The following is a 20340-nucleotide window of genomic DNA, read 5'->3' as shown; positions in this document are numbered from 1 at the left end:
CACCTTTTACTTTACCAACATATAGCAAAAATTCGTTATTCATAGTGTTGAGAATGGCTGTGATGTATGGTCTGAGTGGAGTAAGGTCAAGCTGGGGGGGGGGGGGGGGGGGAGGTGTTTGCCCCAGGGATCAGTGTTGGGCCCACTCCTGTTACCTATTTATGTAAATGATATGCTCTCTAGTATTACAGGTAACTCTGAAATATTTCTGTTTGCTGATGACACTAGCTCGGCAGTAAAGGATATTGTGTGGAACATTGGCTCAGTTTCAAATAGTGCAGTTCATGACCTAAGTTCATGGCTTGTATAAAATAAACTAACGTTAAATCACAGTAAGACTCATTTTTTACAGTTTCTAACACAAAGTTCAACAAAACCTGCCGTTTTAATTTCACAGAATTCAGAATTGGCATACGATTAGTGAAACTGAACAGTTCAGATTTCTAGGTGTTCAGATAGATAGTAAAGTGCCGTGGAAAGCCCACATTCAGGAAATTGATGAAAGACTGAATGCTGCCATTTTTACTATTCAAACGGTATCAGAAGTGAGTGATTGTTCGACGTGGAAATTAGTCTACTTTGCTTATTTTCATTCGCTTATGACGTATGGTATTATTTTTGGGGCAACTCTTCCCATTCTAAAAGGATATTTTTGGCTCAGAAACGGGCGGTTCGGGCAATAACTGGTGTAAGTTCAGGAACCTCTTGTCGACCCCTATTCACGAGTCTGGGTATTTTGACATTGGCCTCCCAATATATATATATATATATATATATATATATATATATATATATATATATATATATATATATATATATATATATTCTTACTGTTATTTGTTGTTAACAATATTAACTTATACCCAAGAATAAGCAGCTTTCACTCAGTTAATACTCATTAGAATTCAAACCTGCATTTGGATCGGACTTCCTTAACCTTTGTGCAGAAAGGTGTGCAGTATACTGCTGCATCCATTTTCGATAAGCTGCCATTCAAATTGAAAAATCTTGGCAGTAATCCACGCGCTTTAAAATCGAAACCGAAGAGTTCCCTCTTGCCTCCCTCCTTCCATTCTGTCGATGAGTTCCTTGAAAAATTAAACTGAGTCTTGTTGTATTGTTGATTGTGTTTACTTAAACTTGCGGATTGACTTTTTTCGGGATCATAAACGTTTTACTTTTATCTATTCCTTTTATGTTGTATTTCATGTACTGACACGGTCCATGACCTTGGAGATTTGCTCCTCAGTTTGGTCCTATGGAACTTGATGTGTAAATAAATAAATATGGATGGGTATTATCCCAAATGATCCAATGTTTCTTTCCAAATATTGGGGAGGAACTGAGGTGTACCAGTTTACGTCCCCCTTTTATATAGCCATTTTTTGTCTTAGTAGCTAACTCTCTCCTGTGCTTTTTCTCTGTGTATATAGTTTCACAAATTTTAAACAGACGTCTAAAACTAGAAATAGATATATCAGTCCCTTTTGTGATTTTGGCAGTGGGTCATGTAAATCAACTACAGTCTTGTCCAAAATGTTATCAGGAATGATCAGATAGAGTTCTCCTTTTGCATGTAAATTTGAGAAGTTAGTTTTCTGATATTTGTCACATGTTTCCACCTTTATTAAACATGAAAGTTTCCCTGGGCTCTTCAGTACATTCCTTTACCCCAAAAGTCAATAAATGAGATACTTATGTAAATGAATTTGTCTACATTTTGTTCTTGCTGGCAGACATTCCAGTCATTTGATTTATGATTGGTTCTTCAATACAAAACGCTATTGTGCAGTAAATAATATTTTCTAACTCTCACTCCATTTTTGTCCTCTCATCTTCGCTTCACCATTTTTAAGATTTCAGTTTGCTCTCTGTGCATGTTTTGACATTCATTTTTGATGTCCTGTAAATTAAAGCCTTTCATACACAAAATCTTAATTTATTTTGCTTTGATGTCACTCATGGTAACGTGATTCATATGAAATTGCAACCTAGACAATGCAGCAAGCTGCGTGGGGTAGCTGGGTGACCTTAGGTGGCTTGTCACAGTTGCGAGGTTCTGCCAGTCTAAGGTTTGAGTTCTGCCTCTGGAATGGGTGTGTGTGTTGTCCTTAGTGTAAGTTAGTTTAAGTTAGATTAAGTAGTGTGTAAGACAAAGGACGATGACCTCAGCAGTTTGGGCCCATAGGAACTTACTAGTGCAGCAGTCATATTGTTTTCTGAACCTCATCTGTAAACAACCTTAAACCCATATTCCTGTAACTCTAACACCCATATTTTCAGTTCTCAATGTGTTAGCTTGCAGTCTGAGGAGAAGGCTGTGACTCTAATTTATATATATATATGCTATAACAAAAGCTGATCTTTCTGCAACCAAATAATTTATTTCCTATTTTTTTAATTTTCTGCTAGCAAAGCAGATTTTTTCCTTTTTTGTGCTGTGATCTTAAAAAATGCTGAACTAATCTCATATTTAGATATGCCTTCTCCTAAACAAAAACTCTGTGATTGATCAGTGTACGACATTGTGATAGTTGTGCATGCTTCTTTCTTAATGTCTTCAAATTGCTTACTGCACTGGTTGGTCCATACCCAAGATGCATCATTTTTCACTAAGTCTAACAATGCTTTGGCATTAAATACCCGATTTGTTATGAATGGCGATAAAATTCACAGAGGCCAAGAAATATGTTTATTTGTTTTCGTTATTGGGTTCACGAAAGATCCTGACAGCTTCAGTTTTCTCAGGATTCAGTCTTACTCTAGAAGTTGAAATAAAATGTCCTAGACGTTAAATTTCCCTTTTCTGAAACTCTGATTTTTGAAAATGTGCTCTACTGCTTTTGGCTGCAAATGGCACTATAACTTATACCAGTATTCGTCTGTGGTCATGTCAATTTTTTGTTGCTGTGAGTATGTCATCTAGATAGATGGTTACCTTACCTCGTAAATCGTCACCCAATGCTGTGTCTAGCATACAAATTAAGGGTGCAGTGGATGTCTTCACTCCCAATGGTAATACTCTGAATTGGTAAAAGTGGTAACTTTGCCGATTATTAATGAAGGCTGTGTATTTCCTACACCCATCAGCTCAGCACACTTCAGAAAATAGCTGTTAAATTTATGCTCGATATCACCTTTGTATCATTAAATTTCTGTCTAAGTTCTTCAAGAGCCACTGGTTGATCTGTTTGTAGCATTATTTTTTTTTTAAATTGTCCTTGCATCTATTGTAATTTGTACTGGTCCATCGTTTTTGGGGCCACCACAACTGGACTGGAATAACTGTATTCTGATCTTTGGATTACAGGCCAGTCTAACATTCTCTTAATGTTTTTATCAGCCACCTTCCTTTTTGAGATTAGGATATGATATTGTCACATTCTAGAAGTATCATGAGGTATAACATTGTGTTTATACACGTACTTTTTCATTAATCCTAGTTCAGGTGAAAATACTCTATTTTATTTACTTGAAATGTTCTTTAACTCTTTTGTTTCTGTAGCACCCAAACCTGATATTTCTGAAACACCTTGTATTTTGTTGTTGCGAGTAGTTTCAGCATATATACCGTCGCCTGTATGTCTATTTTCAGTTATCAGTTCACCCTGTTTCTCTGGTGCATTTCACAAAAACCTTTCCCTCGCAGTCTATACTTTTACCCATGTATTCTTTTTTCTCTGTTTTACTGTACCCATTTTTGCATTCAGATTTACATAGAGTTTAATGTTTGTAAAGTCTATCTTAATTCCTTTCTTTATTAACCAGTTCATGCCTAGTATTACCCTTTCGAACAAATGTGGTATCATCATAACTGTCTGCTTTATTTAAGTTATCCTCATGTCTTCTGTATTCTTATTAGCTTACTTTTAGCTTCTATTGCAGTGATTATTGTTACCCCTTGAATTGGTAACTATGGGACTGCATTACCTACTTTAATCCTGTCATAAGGGTTTTGTATTATTGTGCTGTTCTATGTTCATGAATCTACCACTGGTATCACATTCACATTGTATTTCTGAATCTCAGTAGTAGGCTGATACGCTTCAGCAACTTCTCATTTGTCCTCTGCCATCAGTGCATCTTACAGAATCAGTGGTATGAGGAAAACCGAGGTCATCACATATTTAACACAGTATTCTGAGCAACTGTATATTATATTTAGAAACAAATTAAACATGGGAAATAAAACTTGGTTTTTTAACTGAAAAAAATTCGAAAATTTTTGTTAATGAAACTTGTTTTCTACCATTTGAAATACCATCCTTTTCTGCAGGTATGTGTACTGTCACCTAATTTGTGGAAATAACTTTTCGCTTTCCAATGGCTGAAGAACACTTTCTTAAAATTTAACTCTTATACAGTATGGCCTGTGCACGTGACTTACTTATATCAACGTACCCTCGGTCAGTGAGTTCTTCGAATTTATTGGCAATAGGTGAACGTTCCCAAGAAACCTACAGACACGTTTGTCCACCTGAATGACAAAATGTCATGATGACTAGTTTTTGGGTAATGCAGGTATTTGTAGTTTCCATAATTAATTGCAGCAGTATGCAAGAAGACAATGCTGCAGAGCTATATGTTGAATGTTGACGAAGGGTATAGTAATTAAGAATTAAAAGTTTGTGCGCACTGACGTCACAAGGTAATACCTAAGTTGCAGAGTTGTCCAGTTTTATATTATCAAGTTTTTTTGCTGTTATTTTCAGCTGAATGTACGAATGCAATCGCCTGAATTTGTAATTTATGTTTAATAGAACAAATAAGTTATTTAGTGGAATTTTTAGTTGCTTCTGGTTTTTCTAAGATTCTGCTTGCTATTCTCAAGAATCTTTTGCTTGCATATCAGTTTATCGCTTATTTTCTATAAAAGAATTTTCAGTTGGTACCCATAATTCCCCGAGAAACCTCATCATCCTATCTTAATTATCAGTAACTTTTACTACCATTCTCTCACTTGACAATTCACCCTCACTATCGACAGCGACAGTGTTTGCTGATGTTGAGAGTTCACTTCCATGCAGTATACTCATTTCTGACCCATGATTGTCAGTAGACTGCACTGTGTTGCGTTCCGGTGCTCTACCAGCTGTGGGTGTGGGTTTTTAATAGAGATGAAAGTGGCATACCGTAAAATTTACCATGTCTGGCCATCTGTTACGTGGAAGGCCTCCCTCCTCGTCGGATGAGGTAATGACTTTCCATCTCATAAGAGCTTCTCTCTGCTGTTACACCAGATACAAAGGTTTTCGGCGTGCTGCGAAGCTTCAGCTGTCGTCTGCTTGATGCCTCGTGCTTGATGCAATGTTGCCATCTTGATGCGAGGCGTTGCAAATAAAATCTCAAAGTCCTCTTTTTCATAGCACCAATTTTTAAGATAGCACTCAATTCATAATACATAGCGTTCCACATCCATTGTGTACATTTCCAAAACACTGACAGCCACTGATAAACACTGTTACATAATACTGAGCTACAGAAAAAAAATTGGCAAGATTACTTCCAGTAAAAATTGTTTAGAGATTCACACTTATTCAGTGTTCTACTGTTCACAGGTCTCTCTGATCTTGTGCTCTTTACTATTATTATTAATTAAATCACCGTAAAACCTCTGAAAGTCACTGTCCAATGGACTGAAGTCACAGAGTCACTGCTACTGCTAATTCACTGTGCGTTATCAGTTTCAGTACGATCCTTCACAGTCACAGTCAGTCAAAATCGCCCCTGCAGGGGATTCCATTTACAACTCCTCTGCTCTAAAAACCATGCCCTGATGGCTTGGATGTAACAGCATGACCATACACGTGATCCCAGTAGCTGGATATGTTCAGCATGAGATACACATGGTGGGGGTCTGTAGCTCAGCTTGCGTATTCTAAAGTTAATATCCCTCTCGCGGCCGAAGATTACGCTCGGTTGTGGCTAAGTTTAGGAAGTGATGCAACAACTTTTGTGGCTGTAGGAAAATATGACCTTACTGTTCAGTAAAGAGCATGTACATTTATTTCAAGGGATGCCTATCATTTATTTAGTGCTGCAGTTTTTTTATATTTAATCGTGTCAGAAGCGTCATACATAAAATCAGAATGATTAACACATATATATCAAGTATATAACAAATACAAGAAGAATATAAAAGTATACAGATGTATAAGCAGGGTCAAGCAGTTTTTTTTTTATTTTATGAAGTCTTGGACCAGAACGTGGCCACGTCCAGCACTTCCGGGTTGGCATTCATTAAATCCTTCCTGGTGCAGGTGCTTGGGCACAGCACACACTACGTGAGGTGGGTGGTGGTTTGAGTGTGTCCACAGTCACACAGTGCCGGTTCATTTGAGAGGCCCCATTTGCGCATATTCCCTTTGGATCGTGTGACACCAGAGCGCTGCCTATTAAGAGATTTCCATGTCGTCCATCCTTCCATATGGCCGGGAGGGAGTTCTTCGTTTGGGACTAACCATTCTCGGAGGTGCGCGTTTTCTTCTCGCCACATTGCCAGCCTCGTTTGCTGCGGTGTCCCGACGATGTTTTCTGCTGTGTGCAGGAAGCTTTTTCTAGATTTTAGTCGACGGTGGGCTGGCTGGTGTTTGTACAGCGGGTGGGCAGGTGAGGTCAACGCCTTTGTCCTTTCCTCCCTGGCCGCTACTTTCCTTCTAATATCTGGTGGGGCCACGCCTGCCAGGCAGTACAACAGTGTTTAAATTGCACACACAAAATATTACATAAAATTTCACATAACTGTCTACTTTGTAAAACAGTACTTGTCCCTTGTTAATACTAATGTTGATCACACTTCATGGTCAAGGATTTAATACCCTTGAATGCGAGTCCAGACTGCTAAACAACACTGCACCACCTCGCTCGGTCAATGATTAACTTTTAGTTCCATGTGTTTCTTCAGATCTAGAACATTTCATATGTCTGTATGGTCATGGGTACTGTCTGTATTAACAGGCAGATTATTAAGGAACTTTCAACTTTCAATGGTTTGTAGCTTTAAACATTCAATAATACTTAATTAGTTGACGTTCTTTTGTAATTACAGTATAGTCTGGTATCATTCTGTAAGAAAGTTAATAATACTAGGGCTAAGTTCTGCTGAACAGATAAGTTAAAACCTTTTTATACATCTTTCATCTCACCAAACCATTTCCCTTATGATATTTGTTCCGTCAACATATTTTCTTGTCTTCCCCTCAAATGTCATCACATAGTTTCAATTTAGGAATGAAGACTGTTTAATTTGGACATGCTCCTCTTCTACAGTCATAAAAAAGGAGTTAAAAATTTACTCAGCGTGCAGTGAAGTTGCATATTTGAGTGTTTGTGGTGTCACAAAAAATATTTGCCGGCTAGGACGAATGAAAGGGAAACGCCTTTTACAGATACAAATAAAATACATTAACGATTAGGTAAGATCTTAATTGGGACGCATTTGTCCATCAAGATCCATACAAGGTCCATCCTGGAAGATCATGCTACTCTAGTGCGGATCCGCTCAATAGTCATCTAGAACGCCAGGATACAATACTGGGTCGGGAAAATTTGTTTCCTTCCCTTCTAACGGCGGCTTGTCTCAGAATCATATATCTATATTAAAAGAACTGAAATGCTCTCCAAGATGTCAACACCTCCACATATATTGTCTCTATAAATGCGAAGTATTGTAATTCAGTGCTTTTAAATTCTGCGCTGCTAAAACTTGCGGCTCTGATACAGTATTCAGTTCTTTCAGTTTCGAAATTGGTTGTTAGCTTCTTCTTCTTCTTCATCGTCTTCGTCTTCTAAATAGCGGACGGCATTACTTGATATGGTACTTGAATTCTGTACCCATTAATCCATCATTTATTTACTGTACAACGTATCTTCTTCCTCTTTGATGTTAATGGGCTACTCTTCTAGATTAGCTCTCATTGCACGTCTTCTGCACACGTTTCCATCATACATTTCTATAAGCTACGATATTTTGATGGGTAGTACGGTGTAAGGTGTCCTGTCACCTAAAGTTTATTTTTATTTATTTATTTGCAACATGTCCCGTTAGAATATTTGTAATACTGCGTATTTAGGATAAATTTTTGTACAAGGTATTCAAAGGATGAGTCTAATTACAACGAACTGCAATAGTATGGATGAAAAGTATTCAATTAATTATACTGGTAATAGTAAACGTCTATATGATCCATATAAGATTTTCAGGTAAAACATGTTTTTTTAACTTCAAGTAACATAGTTATTCATATGATCTGGAAGATTATTACATTACAAAATTTGTGAATTTCGTTCGAGTATAGCGTTACTTAAACTAGTTTACCGACGAGCATCGGCCTACCTTTTCTGTAATACTCTTCCTAAGTATGTCTCTCTCATTATTAATATCACGCTACACCCATCGACTGTTTGATCGCCCTATGTGCATGTACAAGCAGCTCTTGGGGCTAGTCTGAACCGATGATAGCAAGACATTAATTTTCCATGCCCGATTAACATTTTTGTAAGATTGTAACTTAATCGAAAGACGATGTTGAATAGCAGGAAAAAATCACCCCTTTTATAGTTTCACCCAATTCTCTTTACAACAGCAAACACACACACTTATTTACGTTAGTTGCTCGTCAGAGATCATCCTCACATAAACGTAGTAAAAGCCTCAGAATTTACTAGTTCTTCAGAAAATCCTATACCCAGATGAACTAAGCGAAAGCCACGATGTCGATGAGAAATTCTTTGTTTTTGAGAGTAGAAAACAGGAGAGCCGTGTTTTTGCGCCATAGAAGACAGTCCCATCATTACATTACTGTTCTAATAAAAATAAAAAGACGTGTGGGTACCAAGGTTCCAAGCGCAAGGAAACTGATGTAGTGAGATAGGTATGCTGTGAAGAAATTCTATGAATCATCGCAAATGATCTGACAGGTGACAACAAGTTGGAGAAAAAAAAGCTTAAAATTTTGGAGGTGTAGTCAAGCATGTCCTGACCTGTGGCTAGAACATCTACATCCAATTTTATGGCAACAATCCTGCCGATTTTGAATCCATTAAATTCTTATTATAGGTTTGAATCTGTATGAAACAACTTGTCTGTACAACACTCTCACCTTCCGTCACAACTTGCCGTCACTATTAAAGGAAGTTGTATCTACGGTGCGTATTTTAGATCATGGGTGAAGGGATAATTAGGTGGCACAGAGCATGCATTCAACCAAATACCACTGTAGAGTTAAAGATTCGTTCTACAAACACACCTACTTTCGAATCCCTCGTTTAGTAGATTTACGTATGTCTGAGAAATCTATGGTCCCTCTTTCCAAAGAAAGCTAATTGTATTTTTCCGAAATCGATGATCTTTCTTCCTACATGATTGCTATAAAGTTTTATTCGGGTAAAATGCTGCACTAGTCTGATTCATATAGATTTTATTTTACATACTTATTTTAATTTTGTTTTCCTCTTCACTGTTATTTAAACAGTATTGTTTCATGAAGTAGCTATATGTAAAGTATTAATTAGTTATTAATAATAAGTAATTACCTCTAACCTTGGTCTGGTTAAGACAAATTCATTTTTCAGGCCTCAGTGTCATGTTGAAGGTCAGCCAGATATAATGTACCTATCACTTGTTAGAATGTTAGAAATCCTTTTTTTTTTTTTTTTTTTTTTTTTTTGGGAGAACAATATATTCTTGGTAAACCGTTAAAGTTGAATTGAATGATGGACGTCATATTTCCTTAAATCCGCAGGACACTGAAACAAAAAGGAAAGGAAGATGAGGCTAGCATTCTGTCAACAACAAGGCTATTACAGCAGCAGCACGTGTTGAGGTTAGACATGGATGATGAAGAAAACTGAAATCGTCCCGGAGATTGTCATAAGTCATTTAGAGAAACCACGGAAAATCTAAGTCTTGATGACGAGACTGGAATTTGAGCTTTACTTCATCCAACATGCGTTTTAGTGTGTTGGGACGGAGCCATTTCGTTGGAGTGAAAAATAATGAAACGAAATCAACTTGAAAATATCAAACGAGATGATGGTACAAAATTACTCTTTTCCTCCCAATTCACGGACTAGGAAAATTTAATTTTAAATACATCTTCCACAAAGGAACAAGGCGTATCACGAACTTCGTAAATGTGTTCCAAACAAATAAATCATGCATAATTCATTAGATGTAAGTTTTTTGCTACTGTCATGAAAATGCATTTATTTAAAATAAGTAGAGCAAGAAAGCTTCTTCCTTACTGCGTCGTTAAAAATGTTTTAAGCTCATCCCCTATTCTCCAAAATTTGTTTTGTTTTCCTTTACACGTTGTCCAGTAAGTGCAAATGGGAATGTTCTGATTATATCACCGAGTCAGTAGAATATATCGTAATATTGGTCAGAAAGCTCTGGTCAACGATATTAGGTTTGTACGCTCATCTCCTCGGAGTATTGCAGCAATTTAAATCAGTTAACAAAAGCAAGTCTTCCGGTCCAGACTGTATACCAGTTAGGTTCCTTTAGAGTATGCTGATGCAATAGCTCCACACTTAACGATCACATACAACCGTTCGCTCGACGAAAGATCTGTATCCAGAGTAGAAAGTTGCGCAGGTCACACCAATATTCAAGAAAGGTAGTAGGAGTAATCCACTAAATTACAAGCCCATATCATTAATGTCAATATGCAGTATGATTTTGGAACATATATTGTGTTCGAACGTTATGAATTACCTCGAAGAGAACGGTCTATTGACACACAGTCAATACGGATTTAGAAAACATCGTTCTTGTGAAACACGAAGTGTTGACTGGTATTGACAAGGAATTTCAAATTTATTCCGTGTTTCTAGATTTCCAGAAGACTTTTGACATTGACCATACAAGCGACTTGTAGTGAAGTTGCGTGCTCATGGAATATCGTCTCAGTTTTGTGACTGGATTGTGATTTCCTGTCATAGGGGTTACAGTTCGTAGTAATTGACGGAAAGTCATCGAGTAAAACAGATGTGGTTTCTGGCGTCCCGCAAGGCAGTATTATAGGCCCTTTGCTGTTCCTTATCTATATAAACGATTTATGGAACAATCTGAGCAGCCGTTTTAGGTTGTTTGCAGATGTGGCTGTAGTTTATCGCCTAGTAACGTCATCAGAAGATCAAAACAAATTGGAAAACAATTTAGAAAAGATATCTGTATGTGTAAAAATTGGCAATTGACCCTAAATAACAAAAAATGTGAGGTCATCCACACGAGTGGTAAAAGGAATCCGCTGAACTTAGCTTACACCATAAATCAGTCGAATCTAAAGGCTGTAAATTCAACTAAATACCCAGGAATTATAATTACGAACAACTTAAATTGGAAGGAACACATGGAAAATGTTGTGGGGAAGGCTAACCAAGGACTGCGTTTCATTGACAGGACACTTCGAAAATGTAACAGATCTAATAAAGAGACTGGCTCCACTACGCTTGTCCGTCCTCTTTTAGAATACTGCTGCGCCGTGTGGGACCCTTACCAGATGGAATTGACGGAGTACATCGAGAAAGTTCAAAGAAGGGCAGCACGTTCTGTATTATCGCGAAATAGGGGAGAGATTGTCACTGAAATGAACTGGATTTGAAGTGGAAATAATTAAAACAAAGGCGGTTTTCGTTGCGGCGGAATCTTTTCACGAAATTTCAATCACGAAATATCTTCTCCGAATGCGAAAATATTTTGTTGACACTGACTTACATAGAGAGAAACGATCATTATAATAAAATAAGGTAAATCAGAGTTCGCACGGGAAGCTATAGGTGTTGGTTTTTTCTTCACGGTGTACGAGATTGGAATAATAGAAAATTATTGTGAAGGCGATTCGATGAACCCTCTGCCAGGCACTTAAATGTGATTTGTAGAGTATCCATGTAGATATAGATGTATACGACGATCTCAGTTCAAATACTGTAGTTGACAGCATTCCATCCGTTTATAAGCAGATTTCAGGGATTAAGATGTCCATCATTCAGTTTGTCCATTTTAAATTTTCTAAAAGATATTCGTTTCATAAAACTCAAACGTACCACTTTTGGAAAATAGAACTGGTGTGACACGTCAGAAACACTCAAAATAAATCGCTTTTACGATTGTTCTTCAGTGCTCCAAATGATTTTAAAAGTGGACGTGCTGCTTCGTTTGTACTTAAGGTCTTTCTATTTTATGCAAATAGAGGGATGGTTCCTACTATAAAACAACGGCCGAATAACTGTCCCGTTGTCATCAAACTTGATCTGTAAGCATGTAACTGCCTGTATAGGATTGTTCGCAAGTACCTCTGGGGTTTCAGAAAATGATTGCGCGAAAATGCAGATAAACAGAAAACTGACACATATGAGTGGAGGAAGCACCTCACCAAGGTTTTGACTCACATTACAGACGCTCAGTATGTGACTCACACTACAGATGCTCAGTATGCGGCTAGCATCGATACACACGCAGTTCATTGAAGGCGTTGGAGTTGCGCTGTAACAAAACTACGGTTCAGGAGCTGTGGTACACTGCTTAAGTGACGTAGTAAATGGTAGGATTATCGACAGAATTGGAAGCAGTGGTAGGGAAAGGAACATGAATGAATGCGTAAGAGAGAAACTGGGTGACGACCATTTTTGTTTGTTTCTTTGTTTGTTTGAGTTGCGCATAATTAGAATAGCGCATCATTGAATGTTAATCTGTTGTGTATTTTAATTCCTTACACACTAAAAAATTGCATTTCGTAAGTAGTAGAAGTTAGCTGATCGTGTAACTTCTGTGCTTTTATATAATCAAAGCAATTATTTTTGGTACAAGTGATATATATAATTGTTGTAATTTTGTACCCAGAAAGCAATTTATCATGATCAAAGGCAAGAGTTTCCTATTATTACTGATAAATGCGAACGTTGTACATGAATAACAGAACATGTTTTATGTAAGTTCGACGAAGTATTGAAGCCATGTTTGATAAATTTTTTGTTTTGCAGTTTCCTTAATTTTACCTTTTTGTTGTGGAAAAATCTGTATTCTTTCTTTATCTTTCTTACAATATCTCTTTGTTTAAAGTTACAAATCAACATTTTTGGAATAAAATCTGAATTAAACATTGAGAAGTTTAGTTTTGCTATAAATACTGTTTATTTTTAAGTGACAAGAGGATAACTATGTAGAACAAAAATGTATGTTACGTAGCCATTTATATATCCCTCACTCAGTTTCTAGATGGTTTTCCGCTTCTGGTATTAGGAGAATCTAGTAAGACAGTGATCGCAGATGAAAAGAAAGCGATCGTTATTAGCTGATGCCCGATGAGTATGTAACACACCTAACGTAGAAGTAACACGGGTACGACCTTAACTGAACAAAGCTACTAGGAAAGCTACCGTTGTCTACCCATATTTCTAATAGTCTAAGGTAGTCTGCGGTAGTGTTACAACTCTGTTAGTGGCACAAGTTGCCCATGAAGGCGCGTCAGCAGCCTGCTTTGGAAATCTGTTAATTAGCTTACCAGTCTGAAGGCGGATGCCTTGTCTACGTGTAGTGACGTGCCTCCCTCCTAGTGCAATTACACCACGGCTCGGAACTTGGAGAGATGCTCTATCCACTGATATCAATCATATTTCTCAAACTCTCCAAGTTTTCGCGCAGTCACCTTCTGGAGTCTCGGAGGTATTTACGAATATCCCTTATATCTGCCACCTCCTTCCTGATTCCAGCTATTGTCCACAATAAGCAAAGTCTTTTATGAAAAATTTGAGAGAAACGAAGATTACAATAAAATTTTCGTGTAGAGATGGCTCCAGGTCTTCTTGTCCTGAAGCTGAAATTTTCACATTTCAGGTCTTCATGGTTGAATTGATCTAAATAATTTTGAAGATCGTTGTTGCAAAATTTTTGTTGTCACGTTAATACATTTTGTCACATTTTAGTATATCATACAGTGTTTTGAATTTTCATATTAACAAAGCTGAAATTACATTGTTCGCCCAAAATACAAAATTACGTCCGATCGTATCAAAGGCATGCTTACTACTAACTCACTCTGCTGTAATAACCACATAACAAAGAGTTTACAATTTTTCTTGACAAATGAATTTCTATCAATTTCGATTATTATTTCATAAATGAATCCAGAAATAAACATAATAAACAATACTAGATTGCGTAATTATTAACAGATATTTTAAGTGTGCCAAATAATTCGTAATTTCAAATTTTTCTAAAAAAATAACTTTAACTGTACATTCAGAACTAGTATTTGTCGATAATAACATCCAAAATAAAGTAATTCCTTTTCACAACTGTTAGTTTGGAATATAACATATTGTGTATAAAATCATACGGAAGTTTTGACAAATGCAACCGAGATAATACTGACCTGTTCAAAATTCGAAAAATAATACTGGTATCGACAACTACTGTTGAGGAAAAGTAATGTTAGAGGAGGATGTCCCGTTACACCCTGCACACGAATTAGTTTTTTTGTTCTTAAATTGCAGTACCGCGATATGACCGATATGTCTGTAAAATCTATCTGCAGATGAATAAAACTACTAGTACGACACGTGACGGGCTGTGACGGGTATGTGTTCCAGCTCAACGGCGTAGCGTACTACGTGACAACCTTGCTGGCGTTCTCGTGCCTGCTGGCCTTACGGCCGGACCTCGCCGACGCAATTCATCAGTCACATCCGGAGCTGGTGGGGACGCTCAACCTGGTAGCTCTGGCTCTGTGCCTGTGGCTTCTGATCGACGGCAAACGTCGCGCCCAGTCCGACGACCCCCCGCGGCCAATAATGTACGAGTTCTTTCGCGGCATGGAGCTTCATCCCAGGTAAGACGACGCCGTCCTGCACTTTCCGCCTCGAATGAGATGAAGGGTTTGTGATACACGGCAGAGGTACTGACAGTTACGGAAATGCATACAGTCTAAAATCAGTTTATCACAATGTATTGGGTTGGTACGTAAGTTCGTAGCGTTATTCTAAAAGTTTAATAAACACTTTAATCACCAGTAATATATTCTCCTTCACTATTAACGACAGTCTGACAACACTGGAGTTATTTTTCTATTCCGTGACTGTATAAATGACGTGGTTTTGAGGCGAATACATCGTCGAGCCATGATCGGAGGGCATTTTAATCCGGAAAGAAAGTTCGTTGGAAGTTGTTCGATAGCGGATAAGGTGAAAATCTGAGGGCACAAGATCAGGTGAAGAAGGGGATGCGCAATTACGATGGTTCTTCAATAAGTAATGCCCTACATTTAAAAAATGCCATTAATATACATAGACAAACGTCCTTGTTGGTGCTTTACATTTGATGTTTGTTCTGTCCGTCGGTAAAGTTTAGAACCGATCTGGCAGATGGCAGAGCCGTAGTGCAGTGTAAAAATGGCGTTTACATACGACTCACGTTACAAGCAGCGTGCTGTTATTGAATTCCTGTGTACAGAAAAAGAAACCGTGGTGACCATCCACAAACGTTTGTGTGCAGTTATGGCGATTCAGCAGTTGTTAGGAGTACATTTGGGCGATGGGTAAAGAAAGCTACACCCTCAGGAAATGCAGAAATAGAGCTCGATGGTCAGCCACCCGCGGGACGTTCTGTCACAGCCACTGCTCCAGATTTGCTGAATGGCGCGGATGCCATTATTCGTGCCGATCAACTCGACAATGGGCTCTACAGTTGTCGCTCAGCATTAGAAGAGCGTCTGCAGTGACCGAGGCCCTCGGATATTCAAAGAGGTGCTCACAGGGGACTACAAGATTTAAAGACAGGCCATTTCATCTAAATTGTTGGAGCGTTTTGAGACTTACGTAGAGGCCTTTCTCTCACAGATCGTTACGTATGACGAAAGCTGGGTGCACCACTTTGCGCCGGAAACAAAAGCCAGTCCATATAGTAGCATCATCCTCATTCACCACAAAAGAAAAAATTCGAGACAACCTCCTCTGCCGGAAAAGTCATGGTGACAGTCTTCTGAGATTGTGATGGCGTCATTCTCGTGGATGTGATGCCAAGAGGGTCAACCATCAATTCAGAGGCATACGTGAAGACAGTGAATAAACTCAAGAACCGTTTCCGACGTGTTCGATCGGACAAGGATCCAGCAGAAATCTTGCTACAACACGGTAATGCACGCCCACACACGTCTGAGAACTCGGGAATACCTCACCAAATTGGGTTGGACATAATTGCCACATCCACCCTACAGTCCAGACCTGGCACCCTCCGACTTCCATCTCTATAGGCCGGTTAAAGATTCTTTACGGGGAACACACTTTGAAGATGACGAGAGTGTCAGTCATGCAGTGAAAACATGGCTACTCCTGCAGTACAATAGCTTTTACCAGTAGGGAATACATGCTCTTCCACAACGTTGGCGTACGGGCGTAGAACGTGATGGAGACTACGTTGAAAAATAGGACGTGGACAAGCCATGTTGATGTATATCGTCAATACATTCTGACTCCTAACAATAAATATATTCTGAGAACGGCCCTCGTACTTCCCAACCCAACTCCTGCATAGTGGCTTTTTCTTCTTTTTGGTGGGTCTCGCAGAATGCAGGAGGGCGTTATCGTGGAGTAACATCACTTCACGCAGTCTTCCTGGCCGTTGTTCTCAGACTGCGTATGCAAGACGTCTCAGTTGTTGACAGTAAATGCCAACCGTGATGGTTACACCTCCGGAAAGCAATTCGCAGTACACCACCCCGTCGCTGTTCCACCAGATGCACAGCTCAACCATTCCTTTCCTTTGCTTATGTTAGCATAAAAACACTATTTCTCGCCCCCAGTATCGATACAGGGTAGGAATGGTCGGTGTTCTTTACGAGCTAATTCAAGAGGAGCAAACAGAGTCCCACATATGGTACCAATACACCCGATTTTTGAGCCTTCCCCACTGCATGACGCTCTACATTTACATCTACATACATATTCCGTAATCCACCATACGGTGCGGGGCGGAGGGTACCTCGTACCACAACTAGCATCTTCTCTCCCTGTTCCACTCCCAAACAAAACGAGGGAAAAATGACTACCTATATGCCTCTGTACGAGCCCTAATCTCTCTTACCTTATCTTTGTGGTCTTTCCGCGAAATGTAAGTTGGCGGCAGTAAAATTGTACTGCAGTCAGTCTCAAACGCTGGTTCTCTGAATTTCCTCAGTAGCGATTCACGAAAAGAACGCCTCCTTTCCTCTAGAAACTCCCACCCGAGTTCCTGAAGCATTTCCGTAACACTCACATGATGATCAAACCTACCAGTAACAAATCTAGCAGCCCGCCTCTGAATTGCTTCTATATCCTCCCTCAATCTGACCTGATAGGGATCCCAAACGCTCAAGCAGTACTCAAGAGTAGGTCGTATTAGTGTTTTATAAGTGGTCTCCTTTACAGATGAACCACATCTTCCCAAAATTCTACCAATGAACCGAAGACGACTATCCACCTTCCCCACAACTACCATTACGTGGTTGTCCCACTTCATATCGCTCTGCAATGTTACGCCCAAATATTTAAACGACGTGACTGTGTCAAGCGCTACACTACTAATGGAGAATTCAAACATTACGGGATTCTTTTTCCTATTCATCTGCATTAATTTACATTTATCTATATTTAGAGTTAGCTGCCATTCTTTACACCAATCACAAATCCTGTCCAAGTCATCTTGTATCCTCCTACAGTCACTCAACGACGACACCTTCCCGTACATCACAGCATCATCAGCAAACAGCCGCAAATTGCTATCCACCCTATCCAAAAGATCATTTATGTAGACAGAAAGCAACAGCGGACCTACCACACTTTCCAGATGATACCCTCACCTCCGATGAACACTCACCATCGAGGGCAACGTACTGGGTTCTACTACTTAAGAAGTCATCGAGCCACTCACATACTTGGGAACCAATCCCATATGCTCGTACCTTAGTTAGGAGTCTGCAGTGGGGCACCGAGTCAAACGCTTTCCGGAAGTCAGGCTCGGTGGTGAAATGATCACAATGCATCACATTTGCCAGCTCTCGAGTACAATGACTTGGATCATTGTGGATTAATGCGTTTAAATGATCTTCACCAAATCCTGAAAGTCCTCCTGAACGCAGAGAGCCACTACTGTCAAAAAGATCCTCCTTAAAACGAGAAAACCATTTCCGTAGTGCGCTCTGTCCAGTGGCATTATCCTTATACAAGGCGCCAATGTTTCTAGCTGCCTCAGCTGCTGTCACGCCTCTATTGAACTCAAACAAAAGAATACGTCGGAAATGCTCCGATTTCTCCATTTGGCACTCCATTTTCTAGCTTCCACGTCTCCTCCCCTCCCTCTATATACAAATGACAAAATGACAATATTTGAATTCAAATAGCAACAGTGAACTACAAAGAAAAATGACAATCGATAAACAAACCCACGGCAACCGGAATAACAACATGCAAAATGAAAACGCTACCAACTTACGTACCAACTTAATAAACAGTTTTCAATGCCATACAAAAAATTAGGTTTATTTATTACAATCAAAGTATATTTTATACAGCTGTATTTTTAACAGTGTGTCTTCTTTGCTTTTGGGCATTTTCGTATGTATTATCTTATTTTGATGTGTATCTCACGTTTGTAAAATCTAATTTGTGAGAATACTATCTTATCATCATGTATCCACGCACCACACAGCACACATGTGATCAGCTGCATTATATTCAATATGTATTTGCAGGTATTATTCAGGTATTCCCTCAATTAACATATGGTCACATAAAACGTAACGTAGAAGCTAAATAACACAACTACAGAAAACAATAGCTATGGCGCTTCCATAAAATATTGTCAGTTTTATAACTTGATATTTATGGTTATCCAAGCGTCAATCGTAAGTAGAATTTGATACAGTTAACAATGTTTTATGCACACTCCATAAGTTGTGGTTCCTGTAATTATTTTATTTTAATAATACATCATGTTTTATACATATGTATGTTAAATGACAAATATTTAACATCGCAGTTGTGCTGTGTGGTGAGCATGTACATGAAGATAAAACAATTCTGGCATGAAATACATTGTAATAAAACTTACTTTCATTGCAATAAATAAATAACAGATGAAATTCGGCCAGGTGTTCCCCAAAAATTAGATTTATGTTGGAAAGGTGAAACTTTTCACGGCCAAGAAGTGCAAAATTGTGCTTTTTCAAGTAAAAATTTTAGTTACACGAACTAGTTTTCGGCTGTTGCGCCATCATCAGGTACAAATATAAGTATGTGGTGCAGGAAACTTCGTTGGATCAAAGATTTTAAACTAATGCATGTACAGGGTATCTCTGTTTCCAGAGATGAGAATGTTAATGTTAGAATAGGAATAAAACAAGGCAGGTATTTCACTGTAAGTGCAATGTAAGATTATTTTACTAAGATAAAATATGTAACACATTAACTAATAAAGTACAGACAAATTACAACAGTTGTACATAGAAGAACATAATTGAACAATAAGCTTTGGTGACACTTTCCAAAGATGTGGCTGAAAAAAATAATCTTGTCATTAATAAATCATAAATTAAATAGTTCCTAAGTTAATATATCACATATTTTATCTTAATTAAATAATCTTACAGCAGTACAAAATTTAGAATGGAGTTTGGGGATAACTGCATAGAATATTTAGATCTAACTATAGACATCAGTGACCTTACTCATACTTTCAAGATTTATACGAAGTCTAACACCACGGATAAGGTAATACCAGTCAATTCTCAACACCCAGTGACCCATAAACATAATAGCTTTCATTCTATGATACATCACCCAAACCCATCCCCATGAGTGAAGCCAACTTCCAAATGGAATTAAACGGTATCAAACAAACAAACCTTAGTGGACTTCATAATGCACAAAAATCAGAAACAACAGGTGTACTCTCTTCTTTACTCTGCCCTCAACCCACCACCTCAACAGGGCAATGAATGGTGCACAATTCCATACTTAGGAAAAGTCTCACTCCATGTAACCAGAAAGTTTAAATCAAGGAATGTAAAACATCATTTTATGTGCACAACAATGTTGGACACTTCTTACTCAAATGGAAACACAGCACTCCAGCTTTGGAAAAGAGTGGAATTTAAAGAATTACTTGTAACTGTGGCAAATACTGTATAAGTGAGTCTGGCAGGGTAATATATACCCACATGAAGGAACACCACACAAGTTGGAAACTTAGAAAAGGACACTCCGCTTTTGCAGACCACCTGCATAAAGAACGCCACAGTTATAAGGTGAAACACGAAGAATTACATCATACCCATAAAGGAAGGAAAATGAACTGTCTTAAAATTA

General features: G+C 38.4%; 1 protein-coding gene across 3 annotated transcripts in view; it reads left to right on the top strand.

Annotated features, from left to right (window-relative positions):
* The window catches only part of LOC126471453 (uncharacterized), a 306777-nt gene that overhangs the window by 220845 nt on the left and 65592 nt on the right, over window positions 1–20340 (top strand). For all 3 annotated transcript variants that reach the window (XM_050099642.1, XM_050099643.1, XM_050099644.1), the window contains one exon: window positions 14593–14831. In XM_050099642.1, the coding sequence (XP_049955599.1) occupies window positions 14593–14831 (239 nt within the window). The remainder of the gene's footprint in view (window positions 1–14592; window positions 14832–20340) is intronic.

This window comes from Schistocerca serialis, chromosome 3, assembly GCF_023864345.2.
Source record: "Schistocerca serialis cubense isolate TAMUIC-IGC-003099 chromosome 3, iqSchSeri2.2, whole genome shotgun sequence".
NCBI lineage: Eukaryota > Metazoa > Arthropoda > Insecta > Orthoptera > Acrididae > Schistocerca > Schistocerca serialis.
The sequence above is the reverse complement of the archived record's forward strand: the minus strand, read 5'-3'. Positions and strand labels throughout refer to the sequence as shown.